The sequence below is a fragment of the Myiozetetes cayanensis genome, unplaced genomic scaffold (genome assembly GCF_022539395.1).
Source record: "Myiozetetes cayanensis isolate MyiCay16 unplaced genomic scaffold, myiCay2020 scf1, whole genome shotgun sequence".
Classification (NCBI taxonomy): Eukaryota; Metazoa; Chordata; class Aves; order Passeriformes; family Tyrannidae; genus Myiozetetes; species Myiozetetes cayanensis.
The window spans coordinates 73,536,177-73,563,874 of record NW_026086604.1 but is presented as its reverse complement, the minus strand read 5'-3'; the positions used below and the strand labels follow the sequence as shown (position 1 = coordinate 73,563,874).

At 39.9% G+C, this 27,698-nt stretch overlaps 1 protein-coding gene across 1 annotated transcript in view; it reads left to right on the top strand.

Annotated features, from left to right (window-relative positions):
- ANKH (ANKH inorganic pyrophosphate transport regulator) overlaps positions 1–26,150 on the top strand; it is a 108,991-nt gene extending 82,841 nt beyond the window's left edge. The window contains exons 9-12 of the mRNA XM_050315916.1: positions 11,546–11,675; positions 12,733–12,856; positions 13,422–13,521; positions 16,287–26,150. Of these exons, the coding sequence (XP_050171873.1) occupies positions 11,546–11,675; positions 12,733–12,856; positions 13,422–13,521; positions 16,287–16,403 (471 nt within the window). The 3' untranslated portion in view covers positions 16,404–26,150. The remainder of the gene's footprint in view (positions 1–11,545; positions 11,676–12,732; positions 12,857–13,421; positions 13,522–16,286) is intronic.
- Positions 26,151–27,698: the final 1,548 nt, after the last annotated feature.

Sequence of the window (27,698 nt, the reverse complement as noted above, 5' to 3'; positions counted from 1 at the left end):
CATCAAGCACCTAGGAGATAAGAAGAAAACCCTGATCATGAACAAGGAAGCCAATGTAACAGGGAAAAGTGCTTTTATGAAAAAATTAGAAGTACAGAAGATGGCACTCAGTAGTTGCTGCTTTCTGCTTCATTCTGGAAGAGAAGCAGCTGTGTTTCATTCAGGCTGAGAAGCCCTGTCTGTTTAAAAGGCAGGTCCAGATGCACGAGCTTTTGTTCTCTGTTTTGGATTTGGTTATGCCAAACTAGGAACTGCCAAGCGGATACCAGCTGCTGACCCTCCTGTCCAGGTGATCAGCAAGGCTCCACCAGTCAGTGAAATGAATGAGTGAAGACAGAATATTCATATCAACTCAGTGTATTATTGCAATAGCATTGCCTTATTGACTTACTTCCTCATGCTGTGCAAACATTTTATACTCAATAGTTGTTTAATTTCCAGTTGAACTCAGCAAATCATATTTCCCAGCCCTCAGTCTGGCAGCTGATTTTTCCCATGAGGGACACCAAAGACAGTACAATTTTCACAGGCCCATTTCCTCTCAAATATTCAGTCTCTAGTCTAATAAATATACCATTTCATATCCCTCTCTGCACTTACAAATAAGTTCATTTTCCACATGATAAGCTATCCAGTGTAAAGCTCTTACGTACAGAAGACACTGATGTATTTGATGTTTTCAACTATGCTGTCTGCTAAACAGTGAGACAAAAAGCAACTGTTGAGAGAAGTTACAGGAGAGAAGTTAAAGAATTCTTTGCATCTCTGCAGCAAGACTGACTGCTTGCTTAGTAGGTATCCTTAGCTTGTATTCAGGGTAATATTGAATTAGGCTTCTGTATTGAGAACAAGGAACATGTTCAGTTTTCACTAAAACCTCTGGAAGGCAGAGAAGGAGTGTCCATAGCATGAAGTAACTGCATGGCAGATCCCTGGGTGTCAGCTGATTGGTGTCAGGAGTCCCATGCAGACTGGCATTTAGTCACCATGAATGCACTTACTGAGTTGCAATAGCTGGAGAAGTATCATGCACTTCAGTTTGTTTCCAGCTTTGGAGATGAAATACCTGAAGGGTCTTATTTCAAGACCAAGAGACAGTAAATTGCATTCAGGGCCTGAGATTAATTTTTAGATGCCTTAGGCAGCTTTGCTGTAGCCCGAGGATGTACAAAGGAATATTTTAAAACAGGGTTTGCCACAAGCAGTAAAAACAAAGTTTCACAAAAATGAGGTTAGTGTTTTTATCGTTTCCTAAAGAAAATAAGGTCATTTACCACTTCTACTGTGAAATCAGTACTGGACTGTCAGATTGCAAGAAAACATAGAAATACTAGAATTTATCCCCTTACCTTCATGCATTTGAGCAAACAGAAGAGAAGAAGTCTGTGTGCTCATTTGATTAAGTTTGGTAAAGATCAGCCTAGAGTGGAGCAAAGCAATTTGCAATTCTGATCACTGCAAGACACTGTCAGGGCTTTTACTTCATTATTTCTCTTCCACTCTCACTTACAAGGCCTTTAGCCAAGTACCTGCTCCCTTATCTCCATGCTTTTAAGTGATTCAGATGCTGGAAAGGGGAACAAGAAAAAAAAAAAAAAAACACTAAACCTGTTTCTGTTTCTTTGTGACTAATACCACATTTTTTTTCAGTGTATTGAGAGGGTTGCAATCAAAGAAAATCATCCAGTTATTGCAATTTGTATAGCTTTGATAGCTATAAACATTCCGGGCTGCTAAAGTTGGTTCTTATTACACAAGCTGAAATCAGAACAAAGTGGTGGTTTCTAAAATCCTTTTCAGCATTCTTCTCTGTGCTTTGCATCTAACCTGCATGCAATGCTGAAACCTTCCCACTTGCCCATCTCAACTCTTACAGAGATGACAGATAGCAGATATTCTGAAATGGCCCACTAGGGCCAAATTTTGAATTAGGAAAAGGATCAGTAATGGATGGAGTTGTGGTGAAATATGAGAGTATTTAATGCTAAAGAGAGAGCTAGAGATGTAGTCTTTGTGCAGTGATGGTGCAGAATTGCACAGCAGCTGAATAAGTAGGTACGAATGGACTGAAGTTAACAAAGCCTCATTTTTTCACAAATTTTTGACTCATGGTTGAGGGAATAGCATCAGGGTCTGAAAAGAACAAGCAATACTTTAACTTCCATGGCATTTCAGATACTTGACATCTTTCCTGCTAAAGGGCACTGCAGTATGACATCCAGTTCTAAACCTCATTAACCTCTTCTGTCCTGAGGATTTGGCTGCTGCAGCATTTGTGCCTTAGTAGAAGAAACAGCTGTGCCATACCATGGAAAACAGGATTCATCATGATGATTTCTTTCATGTAAATGAGGAAATCTGTGAGTTTATCAGTATTCATGTGCTCAAACTGTAACACTGAGCAGACTAAGTTACTCCATAGAAATCACAAATTCGTATTCTGGATCAGAAAGGTAGCATGACTTCTGATGACAATAATACTTTTCAGTTTTTGACACACTTGTGTTTTAACAAACATGGCCTGGGACATAAGCTAGAGTTTCACACCATTGCAGATCCAGTAGATCAGCTACCAGCCGCTGCACTAGAATTTATAAATGGAAGATTACTTAAGAGCCAACTTTCTTAAAGTGGCTTGTGTTACTGCATTAACTATATTGAGCCTTTGTTGTTTTCTAAAGTTGGCTAAGGTTATATGATTTTTTTTGGGGGGGAGTTGTTAGTTTTTTAAGGAAGTTAGTCTGACTGTGGAACTTCAGAGTTTGCATAATAATTGAATTTTTTTTCAAGGCATCACACAATATCAAATTGCAGATTAACACTGCCTATCCTCATTCCCCTTCCACATAATTTAAAACAATCATACTTTATAGTATATTGCCCAGTTCTTGGAGGTATCCAGGTTTAAGCAACAGTAGATCCTTCCCTGTCCAAGGTCATGCTTACAGCTCTCCTCAACAAGAAATTTTCCTGAATATCTCGTTTTCTGCTTGTGAGAATAATTAATTCCCTCTGAAGATCTTCTGGCTGAGAGTAGCTACTGCAGTGTATCTTCATTCCTGGTATTTGTTGCTTGCTTTCAGGAAGGAACACCTTTTTATAACAAAGAAGAGCTTAGCAATTGGCTAGCATAAGAAACAGTACAAACTGTATTTTCTTCAGAACGGAAGTACTGTATAGCATTATTTAGCCTTCTATGTAGTTTTTCCATTCAAGTTTAAGGATAAATGAAAGGAAATGTGTATAGGAACAATGTTTTGCTGCCACCATATATACCTGTGACATTCACTGTCAGAAGCCACTGAATGCTCAAATCCTTGAAGAGGCCACTAGATTGTGTACAAGGTTCATTCATTTTTTCCTGTCTTTTATTGTCTGTGTTTATTTTGCATCTCTGCGTTGCTTTATTATCAAAGGTTACAACTCGGCTTGACTAAAGACAGTAAAATCCATAGCAGTAAATGCCACAACAGGAGACTAGTCCCTCTCAGAGGACACAACCCCAGCTGCCAACCATGCTGGTATCTCAAATTCCCTTGGTGACAGAGTTCAGTGTCCTTATCTCTCATGAGTATACAAAGAGAGAACATAAAAAAGAGGTGCAGATTTTCCCCACACTCTCAAATCTTATTTCACCAATGGTTTCATTACAGCCTCACTGTATTGAAGAGATTTCACAAGTCCTATCTAGGATATTCGTATTTTAAAAAAGCAGCGTTAACTTTTAAGACTAAATCCACTTTATTTTGATTTTACTGTCATACCCTATGTGGATGCCAAGGACAGCTTTTAGAATAATACCACTCATCTGATGGATGAATTTGTTTTCACTGCTTTGATTTTGCCTATCTCTGAACTCCCAGATTATTTTTTTTTTATCTTCAGGCTGCTGGCACAGAAATAACAATTGGAAAACATCATATTGGTAGACATTAGCTCAAGCAGCTCTTCACCTTTTCAAGGTCAGGTTTAGTTCCCACTTCAGTAAAAATTATTTCAGACATGAGTGGAAGCATTCCTGCCTGCTCAGGAAGATGCTGGACCACCAGAGGCAGACTTTATGAAATCCTCATAAGGAGCCTTGTCCCATCCATGGTACTGCACTGAGCCTTTGTCCCTGGAACAAGGGTTTTCTGTTTGCTCCAGTGAGGTGGAGATTGATGTCTCCTTCATGATTGTTCAGGTTTCACACAAAGGGTCTATTCTGTGTGAGTGGCCGTAGCAAGCAGAAAAGGAAGCGTCAAAAATTGTCACTGCAGCATGTTTCTGCTTATAGTCCATATTCGCAATAAGAAGCAGCAAGGGCTGCAGAAAACTCAGGACAGAAGAAAATTACTATGTTGTTACATCAGCAATTTTCAGAGAGGGCTCAGGAGTCTGCCAACATTGGTTTATTCAAGCTTTTTAGAAGTGAAGCTGTACCCAGTAAAATATCCTGCTTTCTGTAAAACACTTTAACAGCAGAATTCAGTGGGGAGATATAATGACTACCTTAAACAATTTAGTGACACAACCCAGCCTGAAAAATACCACCTAATTATTTTCAGCAGCAGCTGGGGGGAAAGCAAATGTGGCATCGTGTTAATGCTATCAGAGTGTCAGTGATTTGTGCAGATGCTTGATCTAGCTTTATTTCTAAAAACATAGTGCTCCGTCACTCCAAACTATAAGGAAAGTTGTGGGAGGCAGAGGGAGACTTAGGTATGTATAAACCAATTGTTTCAAGATGAGATAGGGAGTGTTTCCACAGGCAGGTTCTGGTTCCTTTTGCTCCCCCTGCTGCTTGATAAATTTTATGATGGCTTATTTCATTTTTACACCCCTTTCACAGAACACAAAGTTCACAGAAATCTATGCTGACTTGCATGTGCCTGAGGGATGATCATTATAAGAGAATGTCCTTGTGATTCAAGTCATCAGTATTATGCTAAATTGCTTTCAAATATGTCTGTGGTCTGACATTTTTACTGCTCTCAGATCCCAGGGCTTTTTGCTTCATGGGATCACAGAATTGTTCAGGTTGGAAAGGCCTCAGGAGTTTATCGGGTCCAGCCTTTGGCTCAAAGAATTGTCAGTTGTGAGGTCAGGACACGTTCCCTGGGGCTTTAAACAGTCTGTTCCTGAAAACCTTTAAACATTTCCCACACAAGAAAAGGACCCTCTTCTGAGTTACAGGGAACATGAGCAGACGTCATAATGTATCTCAGCAGAGCATCAGACTGCAGCAACCTTTAACTCCTCAAAGCCTCAAACAATTTGGGATGATGAATTCAGGTTTTTTGCTGTGTATCAAAAATTCCTCAAAACTGCCCTAACTGGGATGGCTTTGCAAAGACTTGTCTCTGACATGATTTACAGTAAAGATACCATACAATTCTGCAGGTCCATTCTGATGTGGACCAGGCCATGGTATGTGATAAGCTTCCATAGCAAGGCAGTGATGCTGGCCTCTGGTGTTGTATCATACCCCAGAACTCCTCCACAATTGTCAAAGAACTTTATGATTGTTTATAGCAGTGTGCTTAAAAAAAACCCAAAAAACAAGACAAAACAACCAGCCAGCCTAACTTGAAAATAAACCCATGAAGTCTTTAAAAGCAAGAAGTTTTTTGCTTGGTTATTTTCATGGTAAACTGACATATGATTTCCTGTCAACAGGAAATAATGCCTCTATGATAAAACCTAGACTTTTTGATTTCTTGGTCCACAATAACACACTAATCCTTTATTTGTGTAAATTGATGAGTAGCTGTATCGACCTTTCTTCATAAAAACCCTGCTGAACGCTTTTCGTGTTGTTCAACTACCTCTGCATAGTGACATGCTTGCTTCAGGAGTTATTAGGTCTTGGCGTTCTGTTGCACACCTACATTCAACACAAAACCACATCTCAACTGTAGTCTGAAAAGGGGCGTTAATTATTAACTACTTCTGTTGTTTCAGTACTAGTAAGTAGTTAACAGTTAAAAATCGTTGTTAGTTTTATTCTTTATAAACATACAAAGTGCAGTTTCCTCTAACAGTAAGATGCTGGAGAAAGTTTTGGAGTGACAAGCCCCAGTACTACATCGTCATTTAAAGAACTAAATTTTCAAGGTCTCTGAAAGTAAGGATTTAAAATAGCTATAAAACAGCACTAAAAACAAACAATTTTTCCAGCATTCTGCAAAATAAGATGTTGAACAGAGGAGGCAAATTCATCATTTTACACTGATGCAAGTTAGAACAAGCTGTTCTCTCGACTTAAAAAATGTATCTTTGAAATCAGCTTATATTGTGTGATACAAGCTCTGAAAGGAGACAGAATTATGGAAGTTCTCCTTATGCGAGAAAGAGGGGGGCTGTGGAGATATTTGGCAAATCAGGAGATCTGACCATGACTACTTTTTGGTTTGTTTTTGTTTGCACAGTTCAAAAGGCAAAATCATATGACTTATATCCTTCCATATTAATAGGAGTGATAAACCTAACTGACACTATCCCAAAGACCTGAGTTGCAATTCAAACCTGAGATGTGTAATAAGATGTAAAGTAGATTTTCTCTGCCCTCACTGGGCACAGTGTAGTATAAATGAGAATAGAGAGGTCATGAATAAGGCATGCATTAAATTAGTTAAAATACAATCCTCAGTATATACATAGAACAATGTTGTGACGAAAAAACACTTCTCTTAGACAGCTGTACTTCTGCAAATATAATAAGTTCAACAAATTATATGAAATATCTGCTGAGAGTTTTTTTGCAGGAGAAAAATATGAACTGCATTTTATCACAGAATAACCTTTAACAGGTTAACCATTTTCCATGGTAAAATCTATTATTCAAGACTCATTCCATGAGTCCATGTCTAATCTATTTTTAAAAACATCCATTTTGAATTCCATAGCTTCTTTCTGAAGAACATAGAGCCATACCATGTCTCTGTCATCTGTCAATTTTTCTTCTAACTGAAGACTGCACTGAAGTCTAGAAAATCTGTACTGTAGTTCACAGCTCACTGGAATACTCTTTTGTGCCTTATATTTATCAATGAATGTCCCAAGAGACAAGCAGCTTTCTGAAACTGCCAAAAAGCAAATCAGTCTAGCACCCTGCAGGTTACTATACACATGACAATAGCCTTTATTAGCATAATGTGTTATAATACATTATGTAGTGAGTCTCTGAGGTTTAGTAATCCCTGTCAGTAACCAGAATAAATGGAAATAGCTTCCAGGAGATGCAGGGCCTATGAAAAGACTTAGTTTTCAAAAACTAGAAGCATTCAAACTCATACATGCAGCCTCTGAAACAAAATCTCATGAACAATCTTTCATCATAATCATTTGTGAAAGTCAAATGCCTCAAGTGTACTTAAGAGATTAAAGAGAAGTTGAACTGAGCACTAGCAGTTCCATACTTTCCATACATTCCATGAAACAAAGGTTTGGTTCATTCTCTCAGGCTTGGCGACAGCAGATATTTTTGACTTTTTAATGCGCTTAGACAGTAAACTCGTTAGCTGAGAATAGCCAGGTTCCACATAAAAGTGAGCACAGCTCCCTGAGGACAGTATCTAAGCCACAAGTGAGAGGGTTTTTTACTTACTTTAATGCACAGCTGGATTGGAAAAACCACTGATATTAGATATGTTGCATGCACAACATAATGCTGCATGGGATGGAGGTGCACCACAATTACTGAACTCCTGAAGGCATAACTGCCAGCAGCTCAGACCATGCAGACAGGGAAAAGGCATCTCTTATGCTACACTTTCTGTGCCCTTCCCTTTAGCAATTCCCAATGTCATTTAGCAGGGAGACAGTACTAATCTAGGTGGAGCTTTGATCTGCTCTAGTACAGCTGTACTGGTTTTCTTATGGTGCCGTGAGTTAATGACATATTTAGTAAAGTTTTTCAAATTTTAGTAGTGTAGAACTATTACCAATACCGTAACACTTAAGATCAGTTCAAATTATTAAAACGCCTTCAGAAATTCTTAGGTTATTGTTGTTGATACAGAGATAACATTGCTATAATAAATACTACTGTCTTTATACAGGCCTGCTTATTCTCGGTAGCATTCCACTCTCCAGTTTATACCTTCATTTTTTCCTGTATTTATAAAGCACTCATCGCTGTTCAGTTGAAGTTCTGGTTAAATGATCAAAGGCTTTAACAAAACTATCCTTTAATATCCTGCTTCACTCATACCATAAAACAGAAAATCAAATCAACTCTGTTGCTGGAACTCCACATTCCAAATTTCTTACTCTCAAAGCATCAACAATGCTTCAGCCTCAGCAGCGTTGCCAGGTACAATACTCAACAGCCAACTGCAGTTGCAGCCTGGAGCTGCAGTGCCACTATGCATGCAGGTTGCTGGCTTTTGCAGAAGCTTTCACTGCTTAGGCTCCATCTCTTGATTAGATTAAATGAAGGTACAGCTGTAATCCTACCCGAGCCATTTATTCTATTTTTAACCTTGCAGACATGCAGAGAAACACAAGGGGAGGAGAAAACAGTGTTAAATGATAAGAAAGATAGGAAACATGCTATAGGTAAATCTATTTACAAAGAAATCTTTACAGAGGGGGTAATCAGGCATTGGAATGGGCTGCCCAGGGAAGTGGTGGATTCGCTGTACCTGGAGGTTTTTAAGATGAGACTGGATGTGGCACTTAGTGCCATAGTCTACTGACCACGGTGGTAGTAGATCAAGGGTTGATGATCTCAGAGGTCCTTTCCAACCCAGTTGATTCTATGATTCTATTTCTTTAAATCTTTCCTGATCTGAGTCACAGGAAGTTAGCAGATCCTCTCTCTTAATTGGCTGTGCCACACTCCCAGTTTTCCTGGACTGCTTGCAGTTACCATCCTCTCTGGTCTCGTATCAGGCTTCAGCTTTTACCAAGGTAATGACAAACATCTTAAAGACCACTCAGAATCACAAAAAAGCTGACTTCATTCTATTTTCGATATACCTCATGTGTAATAAAATCAGCAGCTGAAATACCTTCCCTCCTTTGCACGTTTAGTATTACTCTTTTCCTGATGTAGAGCCTGGGTTTTTTCCACTACATTTTAAATTTGTCTTTGCAATAGTATGGAAGCTTCCCAAGTTGCAAGCATCTAAAATTTAAATTGCAGACGGCTTGAATGATGCAAAGCATTAATTTGGAGGCTTTGTTCCCTGTGAATAGCTGTCATAAGATCACATAGAGGAATCTCTGAACAAAATGAAACCAGTTATCAATATCGCAACCAAAAAGATAGGAGCACGCTGAGACAGAAATAGAAGGTCCTTATGCTGCCATGCCTCACCTCCTCAAACTGCTTATTCTTGAGCTTTCCCTACCAGCTGCTATGTAAGAAGGGCTCTTTGAAGTCATTTATCAGCACCAACTCTCTGCTGACTGGGGAGGTGGGTGGGGAATATTGCAGTTGGAGGAATGACAGCATACCACCTGGCTATGTCATTACCTCTCGTTGGCTGACTGACCTTCCTCCCAGGGGAGCTGGGTGGAGATTGACTCTGTTCTTATTAAGGCCAGAAACCTTAAGTTCAAAGAGAGCAGGATTGAGGACAATTCGTTTGGTCACTAATTTGCTTGCCTGTCTAACCATGTTCAATACTCTTTCAAGTAGCTGTTGAAGAAGGAAAGGCTGCTCTATTTGCCTTTTGCTAGCAGTGGGTAGACTGCTGTTAGCATACACGTATGGAATCTTGCAGTACCAGTAACTATATTGCTCAGTAGGACACCAATGGCATTGTGCAGTACAATTAACCACTATAAAGGTCTTTGCTTTAATGAAAACAGCAAATTGTATTTGAAGAGTGGACATCTTTGTGTCTTATTTTGTCTATTAGACTTTGAAGAAAGATTTGACAAAATACTCCCTGTAATACTGCTTTACAGGTCATTTGCAGGAAGAGTACAAATCACTGAAGTCTGCCTAATGGTGCCTCCAACTATGAAAGAATTCACTCTGTTGTTGTAGAGTCACTTTTTAATAAACGAATTCTGAGGCACACAACCTCCTCTGCTCTAGATTGTCCCCTCTGCTTCAGTTGTACCCTGTACAAGTCGGTTGGTAGGCTCAGTTCATCTTCTGCTCTTACCTTCCTCCACTTACTGTTCTCCGTATAGGTAATGGAGAGACAGCATCAGATTAGTCAAGTAAAACATTCAATTTTGAAAAATAAATAATGGTTCGTATCCTAAGAAGTAGAGAATAAAACTGAAGATGAGCCTTTTTTACAGGCAGGTTCACCATGCAAACTGTTGGAATGCAAGACCTCCCACAGGCCACTCAGTGACAGGCTTTGGGAAATTAATGCAGTCTGGGTGCTTGTAGGCTGAACAGAAAGGACAGTTTCTGGCACACAACCAAAGAATGAGAGTGAAATCCCAGCTGTCTTGGAGGTGGTAGGACTTCAAAGACTAGGTTTAAAAGCCATCTGAACACGTGGGAGTGTGACAACTGGATAAAAAGAGAAGAGCTAGATACTAGGATACTAGGTTGTAGGCTAAATTTTAACAATGGTTACAGTTTTGAAGACTGTATTGTACAGCCATTGTGTGTATTTTAGCTGGTACACTGGTTTGTAACTTGACAAGAGGAATACCAGAGCATTTAAGATCCCAAGTTTTACACCATTAAGTCAGCTCGCTTCCTTAGCATCCACTTTACTGCAAGAATAACAGGAAGAAATAATTTTAAAATCAGAAAACCAAATTAAATAACAAACTAGTTATATTTGAAGCGATGCCAGGTATCCCTTCTTAAAGAGGAAGTTCTGTAAGGGCTGTCAGCACTGTTCTTCGGTGAGTGAACTGAAGCCAGACCTGCCATCTGCCAACAGCCCCTTCAGCTCAGCTAAAAACCCTGCCTCAGTACTGACCAAAAAATTAAACAGTATGTACTACCGCTGTACCATTTGTCATGGGTTTTTCATGGAAGTTTTTCTTTCATATGTGGACTAAACAGCACACTCTTCAATGAAAATAATAAGACTTTGTGGATTTGTGGCCTGAGGGCACTGTGTCTGCAGGACTATGCTAACACCTTTGCCTTGCTATCAGGCATATTGCATATGGACAGTACTGGTGTCAGCAGCACATTTAATCCCCTAGTCTTAGATTTAGATCAGATCTCTGGGTCTTTCAGGACTTCAAATCTTTAGTCACTAAAACATTTGATAATATGTTTAGGAATGTAAGTGTCTTAACCAGAGCAAGTGGTGTAAAAATCAAGTTTCTTACTTTTTTTGTAACAGTTAGAGCATTCAAGTACAACTGTTTGCAGGAATCATAAAAATTCTTTCTATATGCATCAGTCTTGGTGTGTGAGGAACATGAAGGGTAGGACTTGGCTTCTGAAGTTAACATGTCTCTATCTTAGGTATATCTGTATTTGAATGCAATCTAAATGTACATATACAGTATGTATATTTATCATTAGCAGAGTCATCTACTCATCAGTAAGATAGTCCAGCAGGTACTATCTTTTGTTGTGCTTCCCTTCTGAAACATAAACATTTCTTAATTTTGTTTTTCCTAGCTCTGTTTTGTGATGTTTTGGACACCGAATGTATCAGAGAAGATTTTAGTTGACATAATTGGAGTAGACTTCGCTTTTGCAGAACTGTGTGTCGTTCCTTTGCGCATCTTCTCCTTCTTTCCAGTTCCAGGTAAAAAAAAAAGAAAAAGAAAAGAAAAACTCTGTAACCTCAAACCCAAACCAACAGTGAGGCATGGTTATAGGATCTGGCATGGTTGTACATACAAGTGTGGCTAAATGCATGCCTAGCATAAGTATTGAAGCTGTTTGTATTGAAGCTGATAGAGACCTAGGGTATTTACATCAGTAGCCAAGGTACAAATCTTGCAGTAAGAGCATCAATCATTAGGCAGATTTCTGACTGTCAAAAGTGAAGCTTGAATTCTTTCTATTGTTGTTGGCCGGGAACAAACATGTGAATGGCAGTAGCGATACATGTGAGCCAAGGCTGAGAGTAACTGTTTGGAATAGCATCTAGGACCACCGCCAGATTAACATCATCTCCATTAGTCTCCACTTCTGCTGACAGACTCGATGGCTTTTTCAGACACAGAGCATAAACAATATATAATAAAAGTTAATACTCTTATTAAAGAGCAAGACAAGCTTGACAGCAATAATCAAAATGTTTCTTCTCCAAAAATTTCTAGTTCTGTAATTAAATACGACATCATGTGGTGTTTTCTGCTTATATGACAAGGCAGTTTTGTAATAAAGGTAAGCTACAAATATAAGAACAGGTACATGTAAATATCTTTTTTTGTGCCTGACTGTTACACCGTGTACCACAACAGATGGAAAATTTTCCTTGGTATGACTTTTCTTTAGGGAAGAGGATAGTTTTTTTTTTTAAATGAAGAAAACAGAATGGACCGTCTAATAAATTGGTTGTAAGAGATTAGCTCTTAGGAAGGATTGGTGTCCATAACTGGCTTTTTTGTTTGTTTGTTTCTTTGTTTTCCCTAAATCACTATATTAAAACAATTTGGATAAAAGGTCTACTTCCTTTCTGATAGGGTTTCCCAGTGTGCAAAGTTACCAGCAACAAGTTTCACAGTGGTTGTTTCTGAATTGAATTTTCATTCTCTCTGCACGAAAGAGGTGCATATGAAATGACTGACTTTTTTTTTTTACTACTCTTGCCTCCTTTTCTCTCCATCTCCTCCCATTTCCCTGTTTATGAACAGTGACTGTCAGAGCGCACTTGACTGGTTGGCTGATGACTCTGAAGAAGACATTTGTGTTGGCACCCAGCTCGGTGCTGCGGATTATCGTCCTCATCACTAGTCTCATCGTTCTGCCTTACTTAGGGTAAATCATTATTCTTCACAAAACTGATGGGTCTATTTTCCTCTTCGTTCCTGTCTCCTGTCACTTTATAGCTGAATTTGCATAGCTCAGACCTATTTTCCCAAATAAGTGTCAATATCTGAAAAAGAAAGATTTAAAAATTTACGAGTGTGACTGCTCTGGGCAGGCACAGTACTGATGTCCCATTTGAAAAAAATACACAAATGTCAGAGGCAAAAACGTATCCTAAGGGGAATTTATTTCCATTTCATTAAATACATTGTTAAGAAAACTAATGGAAGAATATCTTGTTTATAAGTTAAATAATCTATTCTACAGCACACTGTACAAGACTTTAAATTTTTAGTCCATAGTTTGATTCAGTGTGCTTCTGGTACTAAACAGTGTAGCCATTAAGAAACAGGCGAGTCCTTTAAAATGCTGGTTATTCTCTTTGCCAATGTATATTATGTCTTTGAAGAAAATATTTCTAACAAGAGACTGGTTCTATATGCCCGTGAAAATATAATTACAAATCATGTATTCTCACACCACCATGACTGCTTTCTTTTTATGCCATCTACAGAGTTCATGGAGCCACTCTTGGAGTAGGATCCCTTCTAGCTGGTTTTGTAGGAGAATCCACCATGGTTGCAATAGCAGCCTGTTATGTCTATCGGAAACAGGTAAGAATTTGGCTCTATGGGATCTGGTGAAAGCAGTTGATGAATACAATGGATTTTGGTTCAGATTAAGAGTACACTTTTGAAATGGAACTCCCCAGAATCCCCACTTACTGAATTTGGTTTGCTTCCCTGTTCGGTCTTAGGAGTGTGCAACTTGGAAATTCTTTGGGTTGAAATAAAACCAAAAGGTGCCCTCCAAGCTGCTAGTGAACATTCAGGCCATGGAACATGATGTTCTGAAGTGATCCTCTTGTTCCTTAAAACATGTGTATCATGGATAGCATGTCCTTACCACCACCTGTTTTGCACTGTATATCTACTACTACAGTACAACATAACATTTTTATGTAGACATGGAAACTACTCATCCAAACTTATTATTATATTTGTAGGTATATGTATATTGAATCATTGAATCACAGAATAATATAATGCTTTGTGTTGGAAGGGACCTTAAAGTTCCAACTAGTTTTAAGTCCCCTGCCATGGGATGTGTTACGTAGTGTATACATATATATCTCTATGTATACTTCTGTTTCATTATTGACAAACGTTGAAGGTGGATGGGGAGAGGAACCGCAGGCAAAGGGCTTTTCCTTCTACCCCTTGCTCCGGGAGGGAGCATGCCCTCCCCCTCCCCCCCCCACCTCGCGGTGCCTCATGGCCCCCAGAGAGACCAGGATGCCAGCAGCAAGCAGGGAGAGCAGGCAGAGAGAGCTTTATTGTTCTGGTAATTGCTTAAATAGCTCTTGGGGGGATTACAAAGTGACCACTGGGAGTTCAGGAGGTCTTACAAACCAACCAATTGCAAGAAAGGGTTAACAACCGATAGATGAGCTTCCAGTTATCTCTTAGACATTCCAAAGATACAGGTGAGGGATCTTGGGAAGGAGAAAGGTTTACACAAAGAGTTACACCACCATTTTGAAAGCATGTTCACTTTAAACAAATTAGAACTTCATCATACTTTTCTATACCAAAAGCATACTGCAACACATTATAAAACCAGCTCTGCTGAAAATGGACAAAAAGTACAATTTATTGTATGTATTTATGCTTATATATTTTTGCCATCTAGAGAACTGGCTTAAAACAAGATACACTTCCGCAGCAATTGATAATAACAGCTTATAAATAATTAAACGGGAGGTTTTCTTATAGGCATATTTTTATATATTTCACACACTACAACCCTGCATGTGCAGAGTAGTAGTGATACAGGGATTTCAAAGAATATTCCACTAAATTAAGTTCAAACACAGGATAAAAATTGTCTGGGTGACTGGGTACATCACAATGCCTACATGTTGTGTCCTTCCAGTTACGTATTCAAGGCACTGTGTAGGGCACCAGGTCTGATTCTGTGCAGAAACAACATGGTTGTGTACATCATTCCATAGTACACCTCTGTGGGGGGAAGAATAAGATATCATCTATGCAGTGACAGTTTCTTTTCAATTAGACATCTTGTGAACTGTCAAGGAGAGATACCCACCACTTCTACTTTTGGAAAAAAGTACAGAAGATGGAATTTCTAAAAGCCTTATATTGGAACAACCTAAAACCAGTTTTGATATGTATTAACAGTGCAGGCCATGGCAACAGATCAAAGTGTGTAAGGTTCATAAGACAACTGAAGAATCGTGATCTCTATCATGGTTAGTCTGTCATGTTTTTCTTGAGAACCAAAGAGTAAAACCTGTAGACTCTGAAATGTCCTGTTCTTGGCCTGTGGTTTCACAACACTGGACTAATATCCTCAATGCTTGTTTGTTACAGCCGTAGCTCATAGAGTGTTTCTGAACAGATGCTTCATTTTTTGCAGTGGTGAGTGCAGGTAGTAGTAGTAATAACTGTGCCAACCTAATTCATTGTTTATTCAATGTGACAGTGGCAGAGCCAACCAGTAGCTCTATGCACCAAGTCACTTTCACCTTCAGTTTGAGAGCTGCAAATCAAGTGTTTTGTAGACACCTCTAAAATTCTGAAACTCTGATATGCCCAGTTCAGCTGAACCGATAATACCTGTGGGGGATATTTTGTCAGCTGTCCAATTGTTTTCTGTAAAACTAGTCAGCCTGCTGAGAAATGGGTAATAAGGAACAGATGCTTCAACTTGTTTTTTAGGGGGTTGAATGCTTCTTAGCTTTACTTATCCAGGACATCCTGGATGATTCATAGGACTCTTGAATGACCTCCTGCTCCTTCTAGCCAAAAATACTCTTAATATTGCTTGGCCTTGGTTGGGTGGGGGATCACACTGGATCAGCAGTACCAAGAAAAGCCAGAATGTTCACATGTTGTAAAATGCCTGAAGTTCGACATTTGAGAAATTAGGTTGCCACCTCTGTTTCACTCCCTAGAGCAGCTTTTGTTCTCTCATATTTTGTTGGGTTTTTTGGTTGTTGTTTTTTTGGTGTTTTTTTTTTCATAAAAAGCCTGTGATGTAAAAGATTCCAGATGCTCTATTCCCTCCAGTCATGGCTGAAGCCTGTCTTGGATGTTGCTTAGCATAAGAAATGCCTCTATGATTGCATTTATGTTAGAAAGGAGAAAGCTGAGCCCCAGAAAGGTTATGGAAATCTTCTAAGTTAATCCAAGTTATTAGTCAGAAGCCACAAATATGACACAAATATTCTAGCTTTTACTAAAATACTCTAAACAAGCCAGGTTCCCACATCACTACTCTCAGGTGCAGAAAGTTTCTAAAAGGGTGTTCATGCTACAACTTACTGATAGGTCTCTGAATGCTTGTTTCAATCTAGAAAAAGAAGAGGAATGAGAATGAGACAGCTGTAGAAGGTGAAGACTCTGCAATGACCGACATGCCTCACACGGAGGAAATGACAGACATCGTTGAAATGAGAGAAGAGAATGAATAATAAATGGGATGCAATTGTTCTCTGCAGGGACGATTGGAGTGACACTTCAGCATCTTGTCGTCTCTCATACTTTTTTGTTTGTTCGTTTTTATTTTTGTAATAAAGAGGCCTTGATTTAAAAGGTTTCAGATAAATTCTCTAGCATACTGAGTATGCTCTCACTGATGAGGGACCTAAAAAGAGGTCTTTGCTTCTTTATTTTTTTTTTTCCCCGATTGAATTTGTTTTCTCACTCCATGCAAACATAAAAGATACAATTGCATCACTGTAGAGTCTTCCTTACTTATGCATCTACCTTCTCTGGACAATCTGCATTTGTCAACCAAAGCCCTGCTTTTTGTGTGTGCGTGTGTGTGTGTGTGTGTGTGTGGGCATGCACTTGCACGCTCACACGTGCATACTGGCACGTGCCACTGGCTCATGCTACTGCCATAATCCTTCTCCCTCCCCTCTTTCCTTTTCCTTCCTTTTCTTCATGAGAAATGTAAAGGAAAAGAAGTTGGAATACAGAGCTTTATTTTACTTGCTTGAAAATGACTTTGCTACATAAACTAATATACTATGGTGAACTATATCTTTTTGTTTGGCCTCGTCACTAAGAGCTTATACTGCACAGGGTAAAAGACAGGGAGGAACATGTAAGTCTCCACGTACAAAGTGGAGAAAAACAGGTTCCTCTCTCATGTTAAAAGTGTGTGGATGTATATATACACACAGGTACATAGAGACATACATGCATATATATTTATATATGTATGTATGTATATGATAAATAAAATACACACAGGACAAGAACTCTATTTAGCTTTCATTCCAGCAAAAAGATAGTAATCTTTTGAAAAATATAAACATTTAATTCAGAATTTTCTAGAATCATTAAGCCCCACCTTATATATAATTTTCTTTAGGGAAAAAAAGCATGCACTTTCCTCTTCTGAAGAGGGTGATGGCAACTGATAGACTACAACTGTATTTAAATAAAACAAAAATAAATATTGATAAGTTTTACCAAAGTTCTTGTCCACTGATCTAACTTTAATTTTTAAAGGTTGATTTGCTCTATATACTTATTTCTGGTGCCTCTATATTAAAAAAACAGAAAAAAACAAACAGATAACATATGCAGGATACCATGGTATATCACGTTACTACACATAGCTCCATGAAATTTTTTATATAGAGATACACATACTCACTGTGTGTATATGTATATATACTTATATACACATGCACACACACTCATATATCATTTTGCTATATTTTCCTATGCAGTAGGTCAAAATCTGTATGGTGAAGCTCAAGTACTGGTGGTCCTCCAAGTAAGTTGATAATTAGGGACTTTGTTTATGTTTGCTCTCAAGGCAAGCATTACATGGGAGCTGGGAGCTGCTCACACCAGTCCTCCAGTGCTGTGCACGGAGCAGGCAGCGGGCACTGTGTGGCTGTGGCTGAAGTGGGTTAAATAACAAAGCGTAAGGTCGAGTGAGTGACTCAAATTGGGTGAAAATGAAGCCTTTGTAAGAGATGACCAGGGAGGTTTTGGGTGCCACTGATGATGACTGCGGCAGCAGCTTGTATTTCTGTGCTCTTCTGTGTTTGGCTGCAGGGCAGCGTTCATTACCGGTCTGTAGTACCTTGGGTTCTTTCAGATTTAATCACGTCAGAGTCTGGAAACCATTATCCTCAATCCTGTTATATCCATAAATCAGTTAATTTAAACCTTATTTAGTAAAAGTATATTTTTCTAAGTTGTGGAAATTATTATTTAATTGTGGACAAATTCCTAGATTTATTTGCCAGGTAGTCCCAGCACTCAGAGAACTGATCAAAACTAAACATTACTTTAAATGTTTTATCAATATATGTGTATGTAGACATACACACGTGTATAAATATATATATATTGTATATTATGTACATTTATTTTAAACTACAATATGTTTCCTATTTTTCCAAGTTCAACTAAAAATGTCTACAAAACTACAGAGTTGACTAGTAACCAGTTATGGCCATCATGAAAGGCATTGTATCAATGAACTTTACATTTTATTGGAAACATTTGTACCAATTTGTTACATGTGCAAATGCAATAAGAAAAAAGTAGAAATTATTGTGTTAACTGACAGATTTGCAACATCACTTCTCTGTTAATGAGCGGTGGCACTAGGATGGTAAGAGTAAATCCATTTACCACGTTTTTCTGTGCCACCATGGGGTAAATCCTATTTTTGACAGTAGTTTAAAACAAAATTTAAAAAAACACCCTCAGACAAAGTAATGTGTGCAGTATGTAGTCTGTGCACATTCATGAATACAGGTTCTCAAGCAGTCATATGTATATAATGTGTATATAGACTGTTACAGATCACAGTGGCCATTTGAGGTCTCCTCTATTCATGTAGTTTTGGTTTCTCCAGTACATTTGTATTCAAGTCCACAAGATACAGTTTTTCAGAAACTGTAGAGATGAAGCAAGAAAATATTTTTGTGTAATATTTCTTTGGTACATGACTAAAATTCAAACAGCAGTATTTTTGAAAAATGTTGAGCATTACCAATGTGGGTTTCAAGGTAGTAATTGCACCAAAAACTAAAAGTTAAAGGAAAACACGGAGGCTTGTGCTTTAGATAAAAGTTGAACAAATACAAAAGTTGAATTATTGGTCATAGAGAGATAAACTAATGGTGTTGTAAAAGATAAATTTTCAGTTGTGTGGGTAATACTTCCTAGTCCTTTATTTTGCAAGATACTGAATGAGCACAGGAGTGGCGGGATTTGGGTGAGGATTCAAGCAGTGACATAAAGACACGTGCATTGCATCTCTTTCTGCTTCCTGCAGGTCATGTATTTCTTTTCGTTGTTGTGCTGGATTAACAAAACGTGATGACGTTTCTGCAGCAAGTGATTCCAAGCCAGCCCCTCATGCTAGTTCAGGTGCTCGTTGCAGGGCAGGCAGGGTGCTCAGCAGGAAGGAGTATGTCCAGGTTGCTATTCCTCTGTCCCTTGCAGGCACTGGTTATGCTTCTGGGTACTATTGGCAGGAGCTTCAGCGACCACCTGAAAAGTTGCTGTTCCAGCTCTCAGTCAGTGGCAAATCAGCTGGGCTGGTGAAACAGCCAGTCTGATGAGTTACAGGTTGGGAGTGGGCAGCCATCCTTTATGGCCAAAGCCCCAGCCAGAGCGTTACTGATTCTAGTATCTCAGGCAGATGCTCGTACATACACTGTTCTACACCTTTTCCTTTCCAAAAGGACTTCCCTGAGTTCTAGTAAAATGGCTTAGCTGTCTCTCTCTTGTGCTATTGCTTATGAAATGGCTATCTATCTCTGTGGCAATTATTTTACAATAGAAACCTGTTACGTTTCTGTGTCAGAGAGCTGGACCGCAGTCATCTCAACGAATTCATGTGGAGACTTGGCCTTTCCACACTGAATTATACAATGAAAATTACAATAAAAAGAGGACAAAAGTTGATCTTCACCCTACATCTTATGTTGCAGAACAATTCACACAGTGGGAAATAAGAACAGAACACCGATAAGCTGTGGATTAATGTTCCTCAGCTTTTAATATGTACACAAAATTGTGTTAACTTGTCTTGAACTTTCCCTTTTCAGAATTAACAGGAAACACTCCGGCTTTTTCTCTCACTGCCCTAAGCAGGCTCTCACGCTTACCAAGCCGTGGACTTGATGGACAAAGCTCTGCATTTTGCAGCCAGTGCCTGAGGCCATTTGGGTGCACCAGCAGGTTCCCGAGGCATGGGGCAGTCCCACTCCCCATCCCCCTGGCACTGCCGTTCCAGGCAGGAGGGCTCAGTTCCCTGCTTGTTAGATAGAGCCACCCTGAGTGAGAGGATTGGGTAAGTAACAGAGAAGTCTTTTGTTTTCTACTCATTTTGCTGCTAAATATTTCTTTTGAGCAGGAGATTTATATCTGGCTCCTGCTCAGTGTTTCGCCAAATCTGCAGCCAGAGAGGAGCAGCCCGAGACAGAGGGTTAGCTGATGAATGCAGCTGATTCAGGGCAGGCCACGGCACATGAACAGAAACCTTTTGAAGGCAGGAGTGCCTGCTTTTGTGGGGTGGCGCCTCATGCTTAAAAAGAAAGGAGAAAGGATGCTTTCAGGCCCAGGCACCAGTGTTTTCAGGCATGCTTTTGTGTTGGGCTGCAAGGTGGCAACGGGAACCGAGCATCCTGCAGCTCGAGCATCCCAGCCCCACTGCCAGCATCCTCGGTGAAGTGTGGGACAGTGTAGGGAATGGCGTGGCAGCAGTATTGGCTCTGTCTCTCACTGAGATTTTGTCATTGTGGCATGGTTGGCACAGGCTTGAGGCAGCTGGTTGTTACCTGAGGATAGTTGCAGGATTAGTGTACTGGAAGGCCATGCATATGTATATGAGTGCGTATACAAGAGTGTTGCACAGGCATGTTTATTACAACCTCTGTACAGTTCATTGGAACAAGGAAGTCTAAACAAAAGTCTAAACACAATTTTATTGTAGAGCTAGTACTAAACCATTTTTTAAAATTGCAATTTAAAGCTACATAAAAGAGTAAATAAAACATCAGACCTATACCAGTAAGTTAAAGCATGATTTAGATCAGTAAGCTGGAATGGGAGAGAGAGACGTTGAAAATCTTACGTGTAATGTATATCAATCCTAAAGACAACAGCATGGTGTGGTGATGAGGGAATCAGAGGGCAGAAAACACCAGAGCTGTGGCTGCTGCCATTTCTTTTTCATCTGCCCTATAGAGGGATTGAAAGATGAGGAACTGTGTATCCATGCAACACCACTTCTAAGGATTTTGGTTTCCAAGTGAAGGACTCTTCAGAGGGAGGAGTATGAAACATCTTAGAAGATGATTCAAGCAAAAATAAACCAGCATGCAGGTTTTATAATGTGTAGCCAGGAGACACTACATAGTTTCTTGTTTCTGAGTAACTGGCAGGGCTGAATTAGGGAAACATAACATAAATATTAATTAAACACAAGACAAAACTATCACAATTTTGGTATCAGATTGGCATTTCTGAAATACCAACTAAACCATAAAATGTTAGGATTCCCTTCCCCCGATCGTGTTTGGTTTTTTACTAGGATTCAAATGCAGAAAACCATCTTTTTGGAGGGAGCAAGCTCCTGTGGAGGGGGTATGGTGCAGAGCAGGCTGTGGGGGCTTGTGGCAGAGTACCAGATGGAATGAAGAGCTCCAAATTTATTCTGCAATGCACTGTATAGCAGCCTGACAGCATCATGAAACAAGGCAGAATTGTTAGTTTAGCAGCAAACTTGGTCCAAGCGTGGTCGCAAGCTGTGGCAGCCCTGCAGAGCAGCAGAAGGGCATGGGATGCAGGGAAGCCCTGGCTCTGAGCTTGGGCTCGGACAGGCTGTGTGGATTTTCTTTGGAGAGCCAAGTTCAATTGTCAGTGCATAGATGCCGTCCTCAGCAAAACCATTGCCAGACTTCTCAGTAATTGGCACCTTCTGAACAAAAAGGCTAAAGACAAAATATGGGGGCGGAGCTTTAAGCTCAGCTTGGAGCGCGGACTTGCACAGAAGGGCATTTTGGCGGCAGATCGTGGAAATTAATTGTACAGTTAGTGAGCTTCAGTCTCGGCATTTCATAGTCATGATATACACTCTATCTTAGTAAAAACAAAGAATGGCAGTATATTTCTAGGTCCTCTTTTGCCTGTAATCCTGAGGAGGTAGTTTTCCTTAGTATTACCAAGCCTTGTTGCTGCTCAAATCAATTTATTGGTTTTACCACATTATTTTCTGTTATTCCTAGTTCAGTGTCTTCAGACATTTCCTTATTTTCTTCTGAAGGCTCCTGCTAGGCTCATTTTGTCTGTTGGCATTTTGAGAAGGAAAATGTAATCATCATGCTGACTGAATGTCAAGTGATTAAAAAGTAGCTTACAACAAAACTCTTCTTTGATGGACTGTTCTTTGCTTCTCATTTGCTAAGCTGAAAAGGAGAGTCAAAGTAAAAGGAATTGTGGGGTGTCTTTATTTAAAGTCAAGAATTAATTAATTCAAGTTCATTTCTTAACTCCAGTCACTTTGTGACTTTCTAATGACCGGTAAGACCATGACCCAAACTTCTACAGCAAAGTTAGCACTGTATCCCCAGAGCAGTACAGAATAGTTTGAGGCATGTAGGCTTCATATATTCCACAACTGAATGTATAACAACGGGTTCGAGAGCCTGATAAACAGGGACAATCCATTAGGTTTAAAATTCATCTGGACATGAGCAGCCTGGTCCAATGTCTAAGGTGGCCCTGTTTTGAGTGGAGGGTGACTTTACAAGATAACTGGCTGCAATCCCCTTCCTGCCTAAATTGTTCTGTGATTCAACCAATAACCTAGAGGGGTCCCTTCATTTTAAAGGACTTAAGATTGCTTGCCTGTTTTTTAGGCTTTCTACAAAAAAAAAAAATTTCTACAATTCAGGGTTGAGAGATAGTGCCTACTAGGGGTCTACAATGCAGACATGTGAGCAAAAATCTGAGCTGCACAGATTCCTTTGCTGATGACAAAATGTTGATATTGCAGAACCAGCTGTACAGTACCCTCCCACCCTCCGGGAGCCCACAACAAGGGCAAAGCAAAAATAAGTTATTGTATCTGCAGATTAAGTATTTGAGTACTGTTCTGAACTTTTCCCATTAACTATCTAAGCAAAACCACCTGAAAACAGCAAGTAATTGCATCTATTACCTGCTTCCTCCCATCTCTCTTCCTGTGCATCATTCAGTGTTTGAAAAAAAGCTACCCTTTCTCATAACTCCTCTCTGTAATCAAGGTAATGCAAAGTAAATACTTATGTAATAAAATGGCTTGGCCTATCTGCTAATGAGAGCATATAAATCCCTTCTTAGGAAAGGATGTATTTCAAAATTGGAACAACAACTTTATCCATAATTCAGCAAACAAAACCCACAACAGAAATGCAAAGAAAAAATTGCAGAACTGAAAAAAAGAAAATTAATTGCATTAACTTTTAATGAGAATATTGCCTGGGTGAAAAGTAAGGTATATGTACACATGCAGAAGACAGCAGAGACTGGAACTAATGTTCATCACTCAACTTTGCTCTCCAAAGCAGCACTAATGTAACTCTGCTTTTGTGTGGTATTAGGACAAACAAAAAAATCCCTTCTGAGCTATAACAAAACAACTGGAAGGCTACAGCCAGCAAATTTACTGGTTATTTAGATCAACTGATTTTATCTTCAGACTTTGCAAGCACCACAAAATTGCAAAAGCAAAAACTCCGAAAAAGTTAAAGGGACCTATTTTTGTAGATGACATACCCTTACTTATTAGCATCAACAAGTTTTTCACTTCACTTACTTAGGGTTTAATAAAAATACCTGCAATATCTGTAATATTTTTAAAAAGCAAGCGCACAAGATGCGAAACTCAACCTGTGTTTTCAAACTGGGCAGAAACGACCCCCACCGTCACAAAGGCAGTCAAGGTCAAATCATGTCAGGTTTTCATCTTTCAGAATGCTGCTCTCTCTGCTCTCTTATTTTAGATCTTCTTTTGGTTTTACTGCCTCTGCCTTAGTTTTGTGAAGCCAGGAGCCTATGGAGGGTTTGTAGTAAGAGATACTGGCATTGCTGGAGGGCTCCAGAGCTTGTCTGCTGACTGTGAGGATGGCTCAAGGCAGGGAGCTCCTTTGGAAAGATGCGGTTTGATGGCTTGTCACTCCACTGCTGGGTGTGAGCTGGCAGCAGCGATCCTTCCCAGAGCTGGCTGGAAAACAGATACTGCCCATTGCTGATGGATTTAAGGATGAGACTGCAGGTATTGTCAGAGCTTGTGCTATTTGTTCTGTAACACTGGCAGGGCATGTTACTGCCACAGGCCACAGAAATTAAAACTGCAGACCGAGACCTTTGTCTGGTGGAATGGCTGAAATGCATTTCATGGTGCTTTGTCAGCACAGCCCAGCAGCATTCCCAAGCTTGAGAAAACCTTGCTTGACCTACATGGGACAGAAAGTTTCTGGGAGTGCCTGAGGAGGAGCACATGTGAGTGTAGAGGAGTGAGTGTGTGTATGGGGAGAGAGAGAGAGAGAGACAGATGGCTGCAAATGAATGAGTTGAAGCATCTTTTGCAAGCACCCTGCACTGTGTTACCCTGCAAGGACCATAATGGTGGGCAGAGACAACTGTAAGCCCTTCATTTATCATCTTTAGTGAAAGGTTCACTGGCTTTTAAAGGTTATCGGGCAGTCTTACTAGATACTAGTTACTAGATAACGACAAACTTTATTGTGCAAACTGTCTCAGCTTTTGCAATGGAGAAACCAATATCACACACCCTGCTCTCTCCACCTTTGCATACTTAGCAGGGCCTGCCACAAGGTCACTCCAGAAGGAAACTACAAAGGTTGAGCGAAACCTAAAGTGCAGAGCAGCAGATGAGGACTATTTTGTCTTCACAGCAGGAAATCATCATGGAGGAGAACCAAACTGTGTAGATATAACTCCCAGGAAGTCTCTTTTAAGAGATGGAGTTTCTGAACATAGATTTGACCACATCATGCAAGGTCAGACTCCACCATTTATAACAAGGATAGAAGGTTCTCCAATCTCAGAGGGGTGCTATAAGGATAACATTCACTAATGCTAGTGAAGGATGCTTGGATAATACAGGGAACAGTGTCACAGAAATGCCTAAAAATTAGAATATTTGCATGTTCTAATTGTGCCTTTGGGTTCTCTAAAATTGACTTGTTTTTAGTTTTATGGAAATACTTTTATAATTGGGAGCAAGGAATAATGTCGGAAGGAGTATCCTAAAAAAAGCAGCCCAAAATATGAAGACTCTTGCTTAGTAAAGAGGGGAAAGGAAGTTTGGGAGCCTTATCTTTTCCTCACCTTGCCCTCTGACCAAGGATTATTCTGCAGGACAATATCTTGTTCTGTTCTCAGCAGGCTTACGGTGCTGATAGAGGCAAGAGCAGTAACTGGCCACACTTTGCTGAAGTTGCATTGGGATTAAGGTCAATTCTCTATAGAAAAATTCTTCAGAGAAAAGGCCCCATTTTTCAGTTTGTTTCTGTAATTTGAAGGTAATCTGAGAACTAGAGAAATGCATATTTCACTTGAGAGGTATCACTTGGTTTTCATATCTTTCAGAATATCTTTCAGCATCAGATTCAAATTCTTTCCTTAGGATAAAGCTGTCTTTATTCAAAGCAGTGTGCCTAACAGCCATCCTCAACTACTGAAACAAGTCAATTTTTGCAAGGACTGTAGGTCTCAAGCCAGAGCACCATTTGGAACTACAGTACAGGGATCCTAGATTTTAAATGAAATGTTACCTCATGCATCATTTTCTATCATACTTGTAGAATTCCTGTTGATTTCTGTCAAAATAAATGTTGCTTTCTGTAATTTGTACACATGCTATAGCTACTGGTTTGGGTTTTATTACTGACCATTTTGCTTTGCTTTAAACATGTGGGCTTTCTTTAAACTCTAAAGAAACCAATGAACATTACAACTTTGTACATTTTTTAAATCACTGCTAGGGTCAGAAGTATAAAAGTATGTGTCGCATTGAGTGCTCTGTATGTATTTAGCAGAGATGTATGTTTTTGCATTGTTAAAAAGAATGATCTATGCTTTCTTTGAGGGGGATCTGTGCTCCAATATTGTCCAATAGCTTTCATATTCTAATTACTTTAATTAAAGTTCTAACAGTTTGCATATGATTAATGATGCTGATTTCTTCTGTTCTATTAATTCTGATAATCTGACATGGTCTAAAATGCTCTTCTCATTTGGAACAAGCAAAATATACCTCCTGGTGAGAAATTAATCCAACACGCAAATGGTTTTTGAATTATGAGCATGATGCTGCCAACTGCAAGGTCTTAACTCGAAGTTAATGAAATCCAAAGGTATCCATAAAATGATGCAAGACAAGCTCTTTATTTCTACAAAACCTCCAAGTGTTGTTAATATGGAAATACCATGGTCAGAATACTTTTTTCCATACCAAATCAAATACTTTTTATAATTCCTGTTAAATAAATACTTAGTATTTAAAAGAAGAGCATTATTCTCATCAGGCCAAAGTAATAATGGCCACTCTTCACGAGTGAAGATCCGGGGAAGGTCTTTCCACCTTCCAGCCTGCGCATTGGATTTTTTAGGTGAGACACAGTGTGCGCGGAACTGAGCCCACCCTTTAATCCTAAGGTTCATCTGCCGGGGCCAAGCGAGCTTGGACGGTGGCAGCGAGGTCCTTAGGACGTAGGTGGGTTGCCTTTAAGGGCTAACGAGCCCCACCTGCCCGGGAGTGGCCCTGACCGGGAATCGAACCCGGGTCTCGGCGGTGACAGCGCCACGCCTTTACCACTAGACCACCAGGGGCTCCAGGCCAAAGTAATGTCATGAGAAGATGCTTTATCCATCCATCTGGCAAGTCACTGAAGCTGTTCTTACGAAGCTGCAAAAACATTCTTAATCAAAAATGTTTTATTTTGAACATGTTCCTTGAGTATTCCCAAATGACCAAATCTGAGCCCCCCAGGGCCAGCAAGAAGATTGACTATGGGATCACAGATTTTGATATCTCTCCTTGAGCAGCCACTGATTTTAAAATGGTCTTGGAGAAGTACGATGGTTGGGCTTTGCTCATACTTTCCTCGTGACCACCCCAGGACCCTGTGGCCTCAGCTCTCCTCATGCTGGCCCACAGCAGAGACTCAGACTATGCTCTCAGAGAGAAGCCCAACTTCTCCAGCCCACAAAACGACCTCCTCACATACTGCTTTCAATTTCAGGCAGCCTTAGGATTCCCTACATTTTGCTAGCCTTTCAATTCCTTCCTGTTTCCTCTTGTCTCCTTTCCTCGGGGCTCCATGATAACCCTCCCATCCCAGTGGCATCTGTGGCCACATCCCCAGTGCAGTGCAGGGGTTGGCAGATTCCTGGCCTCCATGGGGTGTGTCCCATCTTCCCTGTGACAGCGCTGGGAACAGCAGCTCTGTTTCTCCTGGACTTTGGTGCAGGGCTGACCAGGGGACCTTTTGGAGAACCTGAACTGGCTTTGGCTCTTGCTATGTCCAGCTCCTCCTTCTTGGTCTCCAGCCATGACTAGAGAAAAGATCAGCTTATGTCTGATCACATTCCTGCCCAAGACTGGGAATGCTGAGTGGGGCAGGGATTATAATTAGGTCATCTACATCAGCAGACGATAACTCCCTTCACCGCCCACAGGCACACACTCGTTAGCTGCTGGCACCATCACTGCT